The 14,125-nt window shown below is 33.6% G+C and overlaps 3 protein-coding genes across 5 annotated transcripts; 2 read left to right on the top strand and 1 right to left on the bottom strand.

Annotated features, from left to right (window-relative positions):
• The first annotated feature begins 92 nt into the window (after window positions 1-92).
• On the top strand, window positions 93-1,073 carry LOC111415734 (uncharacterized). Of its 2 annotated transcripts, XR_002706439.2 has the most exons (3): window positions 93-515; window positions 583-734; window positions 792-1,073. XR_002706439.2 is itself a non-coding variant. In XM_023047556.2 (2 exons), exons 1-2 carry the CDS (start codon window positions 207-209, stop codon window positions 1,020-1,022), a joined length of 759 nt encoding a protein of 252 aa, XP_022903324.2. In that variant the 5' UTR covers window positions 93-206; the 3' UTR covers window positions 1,023-1,073. The 2 variants fall into 2 exon arrangements, 1 of the variants encoding a protein (XP_022903324.2); XM_023047556.2 differs by having other exon boundaries at window positions 93-734.
• On the bottom strand, window positions 1,058-6,381 carry LOC111415733 (dynein light chain Tctex-type 5-like). Its single transcript, XM_023047555.2, has 4 exons — window positions 5,748-6,381; window positions 5,150-5,694; window positions 1,353-1,546; window positions 1,058-1,298 (listed from the first exon to the last, which is right to left on the bottom strand). Exons 1-4 carry the CDS (start codon window positions 5,755-5,757, stop codon window positions 1,133-1,135), a joined length of 915 nt encoding a protein of 304 aa, XP_022903323.1. The 5' UTR covers window positions 5,758-6,381; the 3' UTR covers window positions 1,058-1,132.
• On the top strand, window positions 5,846-8,725 carry LOC111415731 ((Lyso)-N-acylphosphatidylethanolamine lipase-like). Of its 2 annotated transcripts, XM_023047553.2 has the most exons (5): window positions 6,419-6,519; window positions 6,582-6,963; window positions 7,186-7,265; window positions 7,316-8,148; window positions 8,208-8,725. In XM_023047553.2, exons 2-5 carry the CDS (start codon window positions 6,917-6,919, stop codon window positions 8,409-8,411), a joined length of 1,164 nt encoding a protein of 387 aa, XP_022903321.1. In that variant the 5' UTR covers window positions 6,419-6,519; window positions 6,582-6,916; the 3' UTR covers window positions 8,412-8,725. The 2 variants fall into 2 exon arrangements, with proteins under 2 accessions (XP_022903322.1, XP_022903321.1); XM_023047554.2 differs by lacking the exons at window positions 6,419-6,519; window positions 6,582-6,963 and adding an exon at window positions 5,846-5,951.
• The last annotated feature ends 5,400 nt before the right edge of the window (window positions 8,726-14,125 follow it).

Here is a 14,125-nt window from a genome sequence, read left to right as displayed (position 1 = left end):
GCCGCAGAAATGTCAATTTAAATTTGTTGCAAATTTAATAAATTTTAACTATTTATGACACAAAATTGTTGTTATGGAAATTAAAACGTTTTAAATTATTTTTATTTTTTGTCACATACGACTTTTAGTACTATTTTTGTTGTATTTTGTGTTATTCAAAATTCTTCATCATCTTGATTTTGTTTTGTTAATTTCAATACAAGAACATGAATTCATCGCGAAAAATTAACTTTAGTACTACAGGAACTGATCCAGACGATAATTTCAGTGTACCTGAAACCCTATCTGTTTCAATGACTTCAAAACTTTCAAAGAGAAAGTCATCACCAGTTGCATTTAAATTGCCAGAAGAAGAACTTGATGAAAAATTCTCAAATGCGAAGAAATGTTCTAATTTTCTCGACATAACAAGTGTGTGTGAAGAATTTGTCGGTGGAATTTTACAAGCGGGATTAAAAGAAGCTGAAGATATCTTATTGAATAGAAGTTTTACGATACAACGATCAACCCAAGAAGTAAAGTCTTCATCATCAAGTTCAAATGATTCGGCTGATGCCCATCTAATCCATCTTGAATTTTCAGGATGGCCCAAAATTGAACAATTTTCAATTCGATTAGGTCTTCAAAAACTCCATGAATTTATGAATTTTTGGATGTATGAAGAAGATTGGCTTTTTGATATTGAATATAACAGCGGTTGGAGTGATTTAGTTCAGGATTATTATTTATATGAAGTAATAATTAAATTAATTACTTAATTAATTAATTTTTTTTTCTGTTACGTTTTTAAGAGCGTTTGGAGTATTCCAACTAAAGAGTATCCTGTTGCTCAAGCCACAGCAAGTATTTTCTTCACATACGAAGTGTCCAGAATTAAACCAAAATGTTGCGCGGTTGAAATTTATTACACGTTTGAAGGGCAACTAACGAAATTTGCTCCAACAAAAGAAACTAATCCGGAAAAATGTCTTTTCAGCATCGTTGATGCTAAACTAAAATTTTTTGAAACTTTAAGGTTTTAATCAAAATTAATTGGTTCTCTTTTTAAATAAACGAATCCTTCTAAAAGTTAATTTATTATTCTCTATAAAATAACCAAATTCGGCTAGATAAAAAAATAATATTTGTAAAATTATTCGTAATACGTTCCAAAACAGAGAGCAATTCCAAAAACATACATATTTTCAGTCCAGAAAGAAGCGTGGCTATCCCTCTCTGTATCATACAAGAATCTATAAGCGAAAAACATATCTTGAGATCTTTTCTCGCCAATGCAAACATAACAAATGAATTTGTATCTAAAATTAATATTAAATAATAAGGAAATTAAAAACTGTTTCATTGAAACTTACCGATCATATTCTTGCTCTTTAACTTTAGCTCTTATAGCACTAACAGCCCATTTTGCTTGTTTTGGAACTTTATCAGCATCGTATGTTAAATTTTCCAAAGCTTCTACAAGAACCTCCTCCAAAATTTTTCTTACTGTTTCAGCATGAAATGGTTTATCAGAATCTAGTTTGTAACTGTTAGCATATTTTGGCGCCTAAAAATAAAAGTAAATTAAGATATATTCTATTCTATTACTAGACGGATTTATAAATTATTCTACACAAACATATCGGAAATGTGTTCAGTTTAATTTAGGTTGGGTCACTAGCTCCATCTTTCGTTGGCTAGCTGCTTCAAGAAATAATAATAATAAATATTAACCGCCCGGATCAAAAGGAGACAACCTCATTCAAAACACCAAAGTCAAGCTGGAACAGCTTATGCCGAAGACTTTTATCGCTTTATAGCGATGGCCAAAAATACTTGGTTCCTAATAAGCGGACTCTGGACACCTGGGTACCTCCAGTTTCAACAAAATCCCGTTATTGCGGGGTTTTGCAGTGGTGGACCTTTTTCCCTAGCTACTCGTGGGACCTATATGGAGCAGAATAACATAATTGAAAAAGAACTTGATGCAACTCCGAGCGCATCAAGGCAGAAATCGCTTTCAACAAGTGGAAGTGCACCTTACAGTGTCTGCCGCTTCCTTAACAGCAAACAATATCTATAACAGACACCATAAAGCAATAGGAGAGCATTGAGAAGCTCCAAGTAAAAGAAAAGAAATTCAACGGTGCAGCACGAAATAGGCTTAAATGGCTGCTCAAACAAGTTAGTAAAGAGGAGAAGAGAGCCAAGAGACCTCGATCCGAGAGTACAACGTCAAAAGGGCCTGACACCAAACGAGCGGCGGCTAAAAGGCGTATTTCTAGCGAAGACAATCTTCCACGAGAACAAAAGCCTATAACTTCTAGCTTCAGGTGTTAGAAGGTAAAAAGATGGGAATTGCTGATTCCCTATTTCCAGAGGTAAACCTTAGCACAGCCCAAATGCAGGCTATTCAAGAGGTAATCATCTCAAGAATAGTAAATCTAACGGCACGAAGAGGAGATTAAGCATAAATTCCTCGGAACTACCTTTAAAGCAGATTCCGCATTTTAAAGATTGTTTCAAAATGAAAATGTGTTATGTCAGAAGATGTGTTAGGCCACAAACGAATGGTATAAGTACGAAGGCTTTCACGGCCGGTGTGTGTTAATTGAACTAAAATTAGAACTAAAACTGGAACTAACTCTAGAAACTTTTTTTGGGTGTGTCTTTTAAGAAAAGGTTTGACGTTTTGGATGCCATGTTGCAACCTTCTTCAGAAACTGGTTAGAAGTGACGTAATCGAAAATCGGGAACTTAACTAATTATGTCGCGTCCGGTGTGACGCAGGAAAAGGTGTTCACCACCATCTCCCATGTTCTGCTAAGCTCCCAGCCATCCACTCGGTTCTCTTGTCAGTCTCTGGTAATATCTGTTGTCCCTAGCCAGCACCTTTGTTTGTTCGAAGTCTATTCAGTGTCCCTCTGCATGCTCCTTACATCCGTTTCATGCTCCTTGATGTATCACTTGACGTTACGTCCAGTTTGGTCAACGTAAACCTTCCCACAACTACACGATAGTCGATAGACTCTCGCTCCTTTTAATGGAGTTAGTTTGTCCTTCGCTATCAGGAGTGTGTTCCGAATTCCCGTACCGCAGTATGATGTCGTTTTTCTTGAGGTGCCTGGCAATTAGTTCCGTTACACCTAAAACATAGGGAAGACAGATAAATCCAAGTAGTTTTGTACTTACCGCGTCCTCCCTCTGCTTTCGCTGCTTGATGTTCCTCGAAGTGTATCCGTTCTTCTGCAGCACGCCTCGTAGAAAGTGTTGCTCTTTCTTCAAGTTATCTCCTTCACATATTCTCGCTGCTCGCTGAAATAATGTACGGATCACGGACCTCTTCTGTTAGGGATGATGATGTGATGGTGCCTGCAAGTACCTGATGGTATAGGTCTTCTTCTCCATTTGTCGTCCTGGTGACCAACACATCTAGGAAAGGTAGTTTTTCGGCAGTTTCTGTTTCCATGGTAAAATTAATCATAGGATGTTGAGAGTTCAAGTGATCCAAAAACTCTTGGAGTCGTTTTTCACCATGTTGCCATATCAAAAACGTGTCATCCACATATCGGAGCCATAGCTTTAGTTTCAACTGGCTCTTCTTCAAAGCGTCTTCTTCCAATTATTCCATGTAGAAATTCGCTATAACTGGCGATAATGGAGATCCCATAGCTGCCCCTTCGAACTGCTCGTAAAATTCTCACTTTCAGCTGAAATACGTCGATGATAAACAGTACTTCACTAGATTTGGCACATATTCTGGTAATTAAAATATCCTCAGCCACATAATAAACAAAGTGTGTAGAATCCCTGACATACGATTCCGTATTCCCTGTGAAAGGAGACAGAATCTTTACAAGATATTTAGCCAACTGTTTATGAATCTTCGGTAGTCCATAAATTCTTGGTGGTACCGGCGCTTGCACAAACAAACCTTTCTACTGTTCTGCTAGAATTCCTGTGGATTTTAGCAGGTCCTTCATTTTCCTTACGATTTTGTCTGTGAGGTCCTTCTTGCTCTTCCTGTAGTTGGCTGGTTCCAGTAGGTTCATCATTTTGTCGCCATATCCTTTTTTGCCCATAACCACGGTGGCATTCCCCATGTCTGCTGGTAACACGACGATTTCTGACTTTTCTTTAATAGATCGGAGTGCATTAAAACCTCTTCACCAACCGTCAAGTTGGATTTCCGTGGTTTTGCTCACTTCAATACTCTTGCAACTTTTTGCCGGATCTCTTGGGCTTTTAGTGCTGGCATCCCTCAAAGAACTGTTTCCACTTCGCAGATGATTTTCTCTTTCGGGACCTTCTTCGGGGCGATTGCGTAGTTTAATTCTTTGGCGAGCACAGTGGTTTCGTCTTTCGTTAGTGGGACACTCGATGTATTGATGACGATTGTTTCTACTGATAAACTATTACATTTCTTCTTTTGTATACCTACAACCGCCAAAATGTAATGGTGGGAGTAGGTTTCATTCAAGCCAACTCCCAGCCATGCAAAAGCGCCTCCGACGTGCTAGTCATGTTGGACACATGTTGTGCTGGTTAAGAGCCATATGTATAAGGAGGTAAGATCAGAAGACTAACGACAAAAGAAGATAACTTAATTTATCAAAGAGGAAAGTGCCTTGCGAGAGCAACGATACTTGCTAAATCCTTCCTAAACTGCCCCCTTTAACTCAATTGATCACTAGGGATCTGGTTGCAGTATCAGCGGTACTGGCTACGGCGGAAGACATACAAGAGGCGATTATAGCCTCTTCCTACTTTCCAGGTGAATCAGACGATCCACCGCCATGATTCTTATTCTAGGTCTACTATCAGCTGTAATTTTTGTTGTTATTCAGAGTTAAATTTTTGTATACTTTCGTTAAACTAAAACTAGAACTAATAATAAACCTAGAACTATAAACATTCGGGTTTAGCCATCTTACTGGAAGGTTAAACCCAAAATTCCTGATACTAACATTACTGATTATATGCGAAACATAACCTAAAAACTTAAAAATTGAATTATTACCAACACGAAAATAGCTGTGCCACTTCTGGTGATTTTTTGTTTAACCAACCTAACGTCATTTTGACAAGTCAGGAATTTTGTGAACGGATTATAAATGTTTGATCGTTGCATTGTTTTTAGATTTTTAGCTTATTTTTCAACTTCTCTTACCTTTTGCCGATCAAAATATTCCGCAATACTCCCCCTTCGAAATGACACAATACTTCCAACAGCATTTCTTATAGATCTCGTCGATTTCTTTCTTAAAAATCCCTCTTTCGAATCCTCTCCACTTTGCCGTTTTCCCAAACTGCTCACGCTCATTTTTGAACTTTTTCGTTCTTGAATACCGCTCGGAGTTTGCTGCGGCTGCTTATCTTCTTCGCCCACTGCGCTTTCTTCAAAGAATTCTTCCCCTTGTATTTCTTCATGTAAGGAATGTTCTTCACCTCCTTCAGTAGTCTCTGCAAGGACGCCTTCTTCTGGTGCTGCTCCCTCTGCACCTGGTTCTGCTGGCGCACCTTCTTCAGCAGGAGGTGCTGCGCCTTCTTCTGCTGGTGCAGCTTCTCCAGCAGGTGCTTCGGCAGCGGGTGCTTCTGCTTCTGGTGCTTCTGCCGCTGGTGCTTCTGCAGCGGGTGCTTCTGCAGCGGGCTCTTCTGCAGCGGGTGCTTCTGCAGCGGGTGCTTCCGCCGCTGGTGCTTCTGCTGGTGCTGCTTCTATAATACATGTTATTAGAAACTTATTTTGGATGCAATTTCACTAGATTTACCATCAGCCATTATGTTTCTTTATGGTGTAAAGTCAATGTAATTTTAAAAAAAGTAGGTTTTCTATGATCTTTTTATTGAACATTTTGAATGTTTTTGTCAAAAATATGTCAAATTCAAAAAAATGTTAAAAATTGTTTGGTAAAATATAAAAAAATCTTAAAATGAATAAAAAAGGTTAGAGGAGTTTAACTGTAGTTAATAAGGTAAGATTCAAAAGAAATCTATTTAAAAAAATCGTTAATGATTCAATTATAAGTCAATCGCACCGTTTTTGATTTGAACCGTTTTTTAAAAAAGAAATTATTTATACAAAAGGTAAAATTAATTAATTTTCTTATTTAACTAAGTTAATTGAATTTGTTTACGCAATCTGAGTTATATTTTAATTTTTATTGTTATCCCTAATTTTTGAGGTTATTTAATATGTCAAATATTTTAAACGTCAAAAATCAGTTAAGTATAAAATTATTAAAAATAAATTTATATTGAGTTTTATCGATTTCCCAATTCATTAAAAACATCATTTTAGATTTCTTGAGATAACTATATTATTATTATTATTATTATTATTATAATATTAAGTTTTGTTGATTTAATTTTTCGAGGTTATGTTTTAACCTCTCCTTGTCATTATGACATTTAAACGTTAAAACGTAAAATAATCGATTATGTTAAAATAATGCCGAAATCATCAATTAAAACCGTTAATTATTGATTAACATTTGCAGTTAATATTAGCACAAACATGATTCATCCATTCGCGTGCGTTAAGTAATTTTCAAGGCATTCCTCCTCTTTGTTTTTGTTAAGTTTTTTCCTTCTATGTAATTCAGGTTCTAATTCAGGCAGTCACTGAGTATTGCGTGTCATGTAGAAAGATAATTTCAACAACAACTCGTACGTTTCATCACATCCTATTTAAATGAGGCAACAATCTTAATTTTGTCAATTCATTCCCAAAAAAGACTGCAGAAAACTTAAAACTCAGTGTTTAAACATAAAAATCGTTATTAAATTGAGGTAGCTGTGACCTCGTTAAGGTCTTAACTGTTCAAGGTCTTAGTGACCCTGAAATTTTGTGTAGCAAAAAAACCGGATGTGAATAATTTAATATTAAAAATAGCTTAAGAAAGGAGTAATTATAAAGAAAAATATTCCCTGTTGAGAAATGTCTCAAGCTAATGGAATGGAAATTGTAGAAATAAATCAAAAAAGGTAAAATTTATAATTAAAATTAATATATTTTCAATTACTTGAAACATTTTGATAAAGTTATGAATCATAAAGATTCTCATCTGCTATATAAAGGTAGAAATTTTATTTTTAAAATCAGTCCATCTTTATTTATTTTTCATGAGATTATGTAACTAACCTCTTTTAAATAAAATTGTTTCTTATTAATCTTTTTATAATGGTTTTTAATTCGTTTGATCGTAGTTGGTTCACCACCGAATGGATTTCTTGGAACAAATACTCGGAAAATATGCTAAGGACAATTGAAAAAAGGATTTTACAAAGTAAATTAATCTTAAAAACTTCATCATGATATTAATTTCCTTTTTTGTAGGTATTAAAACAGCTTATAGAGGTTGGTTTGTCGATATAGGTCCAGTAGTAGGTCCATCAGATAAAATATGGACGATATCTTTAAATATAGAATCAAAAAACACCCCATTAGTACTTCTTCATGGTTTAGGATCGGGGGTAGCACTTTGGTGTTTAAATTTGGACACATTAGCAGCTTCCCGACCAGTTTATGCAGTTGATCTTTTAGGATTTGGGCGAAGTTCTCGCCCAAGATTCAGTAACGATGCGTTAGAAGCTGAAAAGCAAATGGTTAAAGCTGTTGAAGAATGGCGAAAAGAAATGAAACTTGAAGGTTTCGTACTTTTAGGACACAGTATGGGTGGATTTTTAGCGACGTCTTATGCTATTTCTTTTCCACACCGAGTTAAACATTTGATACTTGCTGATCCTTGGGGTTTCCCCGAACGAAATCCTGATGAGCGTTTTGTGGCTCCTTGGTGGTTAAAAGCAGCAGCTCACTTACTAAGACCATTTAATCCTTTATGGGCGGTTAGAGCAGCTGGTCCATTTGGACAGTGGTTAATTAATAAAGCCAGACCAGATATACCAAGGAAATACGAAATGTTTTTAAATGATGTTAGTTTAATTCCTCAGTATATTTATCAATGTAATTCACAAACACCCAGTGGTGAAAGCGCTTTTCATAGTATGATGTATGGTTTTGGATGGGCTAAAAATCCTATGGTAAAGAGAATTGGTAATTTGCACAAAGATGTTCCTGTTACACTCATGTATGGCGCAAAATCATGGGTTGAAAATGTTGCTGCTGATATTATTAAAGAAAAACGACAAGGATCTTTAGTACAAGCTCATGTAATTTTAGATAACATCATTTTTTCTTATTTTTATATTGATAATAATTTGATTTTTAGATAATAAATGGAGCTGGTCATCACATTTACGCGGATAAACCGGAAATATTTAATAAACATGTTTTGGATGCTTGCGCATTAACTGACACAACCACCCGTAGAACTTCCACGCCCTTATTAAATCATCGACCGAAAAGTTTTGAAGAAGTTGAGATAACAACTCCAAATACAACAACAACAACAACGAATCCAGAAAACACTTAACGAAAGAATTAAAATTTAAGGAAATTTAATTTATTAAACCTAAATAATTATTTAATTCAGTGCAAAGTAACGCTGATATTTTGAAAATAATTACACAAAACAAAAACGTTTAGTGTTTTTTTAAAATTTTTTTTGATGAACTTTGCTTCTGCAAAGACGTTTTTAATTAAGTTTTCTTATTATTTCCTCCTTAATTTGAACTAGTGACGACTGTGATAAGATATTTTGTGTATTTATTATACAGAAAGGCGGGTTGTATAATGATTGTTATATTTTTTTTAAGGTGGTAATAAAAATGATTGATTTAGTGCGAATATTCTTTAATTACTAAAGCTATGTTGTATTTCCCAGGTATTTTGTGAGTATTTAAAGAATTTTCTGGGATTGATAAAGATGATCCCTTATCACCCCCCTCCTTCTTCCGTTCCCTCGTCTCAACCACCACCCTCATCCATCTGGAGAGGATTGGGAGATACTAGAACATACAGTCTGTTTATTAATTATCGTAACCGGCATCATCATCGCAAGTATGCAACCAATATCACAGTATTGGTATTGCAATACGCAAATCGCGTGTCATATTGGTTGCATACTTGCAATGATGACGTCGAGTACGATAATTAATTAATACTGTATGTTAACACCACCTCTTCACATCATCCGCTTGGTCTACCGAAATCTGGCCACCAACCTCTTCCCTCCTTCGCCAAGTATTTTGGAAGCCCTTCCGTTCTTATGTCTCTATATCTCAGTGGTGTCCATAACGTAGATCGCGAAGCCATTTTGAGTCGATCGCCAACAAAATCATAAATCTGAAATATCTATAATAAAGATATATATTTATGCTATGCTCTAAAATTCTCAACATGCAAGAAATCATGACCATAGCTTTTAAAATCAGCAGTTCTATCCGGACAAAAAGTTTACAAATAAAGCTTTTTAAATTATACGTAGAAGAAAGCGGCCACGAAAGATGTATTGAACTTGTGATGCATACTGAGATCAGGTGGTTAAATAGAGGCAAGTTCTTACAGCGTTTTCGCGATTTAATTGACGAAATTAAACAATTTCTTATTATAAGAGGCGACGATTACAGGATGTTGGAAGATGATAGTTGGCTTTTAGATTTGTCTTTTCTGACAGATATTACAAGTAAGCTGAATGATATGAATTTAGAACTTCAAGGACTGAATAAAACAATGTTTGACATGATGAGTTCTGTAAATGCCTTTAAACACCTTTAAATTTCATTGCCTAACATGACGTCTGTCTGTGTAATGAAACTGTCTAACTTGTTCGAAATAGATGTACAGGGTGGGCAAATTTGGGTGTTATTATAGGCTATCTCAGAAACTATAAGAGATACGAAAAAAGTAGGTGCCATGTCCCGGTCTCTTTTTTCGATACTAACCCAATCCTGCAAACACCAAACCTCAAACCTCTTTCGTTTATTTTTGAAATTAGAGAAATAGGGTTGATACGTTCTTAAGGCACTTTTTTAAGTAGAATATACTGCCGTTGAAAAATTTTAAAAATATTTGATGATTTTTGAGATACAACACAAAGTTGTATTTTTTTAAATACAAACTATAGTAGATTATGGTGTTACTGAAAAGAGCATATTTTTAGCTTTCCAATGATGTATTGCACGCATGGTGTATTTGGGGAAAATAAGCGTTATTTTTTAATTCAAAAATATTAAAGATTAATATTCAAAATTTTAATTATAGTAGGCGAGGAAAACGTTAAATACCACTTAGTTACTATAGTAACGTGAGTTTACTGATCATTTCATTCATGAATTTTTCGAAACGAGTTTCCCGCTTAAAAATTCCTCATTATCTTTAAATACATAAAGTAATAAAATTAAAAAATGATTCTTTGAAAATGATAGATAAGGCTCCATATACCATATAAACATCGTTTCAATGAAAAGTCCGCTGCCCAGTTTATGATTCCTAATGTTCCTCTATCTCACCCAATTTCAAAAGAAAAGGTTGCTAATATGAAAAAACTTCTAAATCTCCTGGTTGGGGAAAATAGGGACGATACTACCGAAGATTTCATTCATTGATACCCAACTGTTCTAACCTTACAACCAGTAAGTTTAGTAGAAGAAGATGACACAGTCTGTGACTGTTTAGTTCCTGAAGTTGTTATTCATATTTAATTATTCATTAATTAATATGTTTCTTGTATTTTTAATAAACAAACTTTATCTACAAATCATTTTTTATTGGTGAACAAAGTAAGGGATAAGATACTGAGAAATTTAAATCAACTCCTCAAAGTTTTTATTCATTGGTACAAAACCAACTTTATCCTGCATACTGGTACAAGAGCAACTTTCTGTCATATTCGTGCAAAACCATATAGCAATTAGGTAGTAATTACTGTCCGAACCCGCCTACTATAATCAAAATTTTGAACTTTAGCGCTTACTATTTTGGAATTGAAAATTAACGCTTATTTTCCGCAACTACACCATACATGTGATACATCATTGGAAAGCTAAAAATATGCTCTTTTCATTAACATCATAATCAAGTATAGTTTGTATTTAAAAAAATACAACTTTGTGTTGTATCAAAAATCATCGAATATTTTTAAAATTTTTCAACGGCAGTATATTCTACTTAAAAAAGTGTCTTAAGAACGTATCAACCCCATTTTTCTAATTTCAAAAATAAATGAAATATAAGCATTTTTTGAAATCACGAAAATTTGACTTTTTGGCTATAACTTAAAAACAAAAGAAGATAAAGATTTGGTATTTGCGGGATGGGGTTAGTCTTGAAAAAAGAGACCGGGACATGGCACCTACTTTTTTCGTATCTCTTATAGTTTCTGAGATAGCCTATAATAACACCCAAATTTGCCCACCCTGTACACACAAGTTAAAATCAGAAATCATAACACTGCAAAACGATATCTATGTTAAATCATATACTCATTTAGAATCTTGTTCGGGAAATGCCCTAAGTAATTTAATTCCCAACTTTAAAAAGATCGTAGACTCACAGCAGTGTCGAATACGTCAAACATGTACCAATGCACCTGGAAGTTCAATTTAATATCTGTCTTAAAACTTAAAACATTAATAAATGAGTTAAATGAAATGATTTTTTATTTCATATTTTGTTCATTGAAAAGATGTAATATTATTATAAGCAGGTAGGTAAATATCGCACCTTTAGAAATAATGTGGCACAACTTAAATCTTCTTCCATCCCCAAACTTCCGCCCCATACATCATTGCAGTAATCAGCAACCCATCAAACATAATGTTTCTCTTTCTGATGTGTCTAAAAATACACTAAAAATATGTATATTTTTTATTCATGAAATAGTCTAGCCATATACAACAGGACAATCGAAAATACTCGAATCTCGACGTATTGCCTTAAAAAACACGTCCAGGCAATACGTCTCGTATTATCGAGTATTTTCGATCGTCTTGTTGTATAATATATGAATATATTATATGTACTTTTGTGTGAAATTGAGGTTGAATATTGCTTTAAATATCAACTTTATCTAGGTTGTTCATTAATCATTATATTTAAAATATAATATATTATATAGCTATATCAATCGTATATATTATTAATTCAGATGAATTTTAGATTTAATCTTTGTCATTTTAAAATGAGAAAATAAAAATTACAAAATATCTAATGTAAGCCAATGTTTTATTTTATTACACATTTCGGAGGGTACATAAAATATTATTATTAGTGCATACCACATATTAATCCTTATTCCTTGTGGAAAATATATTGAACACTTCCATATCTTGAACTAGTGTACCATATGTACATATGAATAGAACATTCGTGCAAAATAATTTAATATTAACGTAGTATTATTGTAATATGTTGTTCTGTGGTAGGAGCATCGAGAGTGAAGAAAGTATTGTTTCAAACATCGGAGAGAATTTCTTCAAAAAGATTCCGTTTACGAAAAATTCAAAAGTAAAAAACCTGAAGGGTGAAAAATAAAATTGAAAAGAATCTTTTCGAACGAATCCTCCCCGAGTAAATTGAAAAATCCAAAAAATTAAAATGGTAAAATTCATCGTAAATCTCGATTTTCAGTGTTTAAAAATAAATGTTAAAAATTAACGACAAAACAAATTACCAAACCTGTAGAGAAAGAACCGTAATAACTAAATATAAGAAATCAAAACAGAAGGAAAATTTCCTTTAAAATTAAATAACTTGAGTCAGCATGATAAGGGATGAAATTGGAATGAACGTCATAAGGAACGTTCGCCAGATGATAAAGGTGAAAGAGTGAGGGAAAACAAGTGGGAATAAGAACGTCAACATAAAATCTTTCCATACTAAATCAATTCTTCGCAACATTAAAAATCTGAAATAGAAAATGGAAAATCTTATTGTTACCATGAGAGACAAAAATGCAGGCCTCATTGTGTTGGATAAAGAGTCATACATAAAAAAGACTTTAACATTTTTCAAAGAAAATAATATTTTAAAAATTAAGAATAATCCCATCCTTAAATTTAACAATAACTTAAAATTTAACATCACTCCATACAACTGCATTAAAATGAACCCTTTGATACCCACCCTTAAAAGCCTTATCAAACTTCATAAAACAGATCAGAGTATCCGCCCAATCATCAGCAACATTAACACCACTACCAATAAGAAATTTTAACGTGTTAATCGGTGAAACCATTCTTTAGTTATAGCGAATTTAATCAAAATTTATTTTTTCTAATTGGGGAACAGACTTCCAGTTGGTAGATACATGGAGTCATTTAAATGGTAGGTTAGACAAACACTTAAATAATACTATTGTAATATCAAATTATTTCTTTATTTTGTTTTAAAGTAGTATAAATTTGCCGATTCAAGAACCTCCTCCTAGAACGCCTTCGAAATGTAACAATTATTACCTAACAATTTTTATTATTAGTACAACAAAACATAAGAGGGGGATATAAATCAAAAATAGTGCTGCCATCTCTTAATCATATCCATTATTATTAGAAAATCCACCACCGCCCCCATAGCGGACAAATCCAAAAATAACAATTTAAGCGTTACTAATTTTAGTAATTTTTACGTAACGGTTAGCAGTCTGGTATAAAATAGTCAATGATACTATAAATTTGAAGAATGTTATAGTGCAAGTGTAAAAACAACTTGAGTTATGCAACCAAATTTACTGGAAATTGTTTCCTCGTTTCTCCATAGATGGCGCTGTTTACGAAAATATGTCAAATACAAACTTGATTTTTCTCTAAATGAAACAGTTTTAAATAAATAATGAGCTTAATAAGTAAAGAAAAGTGTTTAGAGTTACATTGAGATATTATTTTTAAGGTATGTACCCCAAAAATAAAATTTGTGTTAAATAATTAACCCTAAAAATTAAAAATTAACGATTTAACTAATTTTTTAGGTTATAACTTAATAGATCAAATTATTTGGGTGTTTTTTTCTTTAAAAATCGATACCGAATGAAGTAAATTTTAAAAATTTAATTCTATAATAAAAATGTAATGAGGAAAGTTGGCGGAGGAAAAAAAAAGCGATAAAGGCTTCCTAGCAGCAGAGATGATGATTTAGAGAAGATGTTGCAGCATAACCATGCTGGACTGAGTTGAAAATGAGGAAATAAGAAGAAGAATGACGGCACAAAACTCAATAATATACACTATAAATGAAAGGGAACTATATGGA

Source organism: Onthophagus taurus, chromosome 7 (assembly GCF_036711975.1).
Source record: "Onthophagus taurus isolate NC chromosome 7, IU_Otau_3.0, whole genome shotgun sequence".
Classification (NCBI taxonomy): Eukaryota; Metazoa; Arthropoda; class Insecta; order Coleoptera; family Scarabaeidae; genus Onthophagus; species Onthophagus taurus.
The sequence above is the reverse complement of the archived record's forward strand: the minus strand, read 5'-3'. Positions and strand labels throughout refer to the sequence as shown.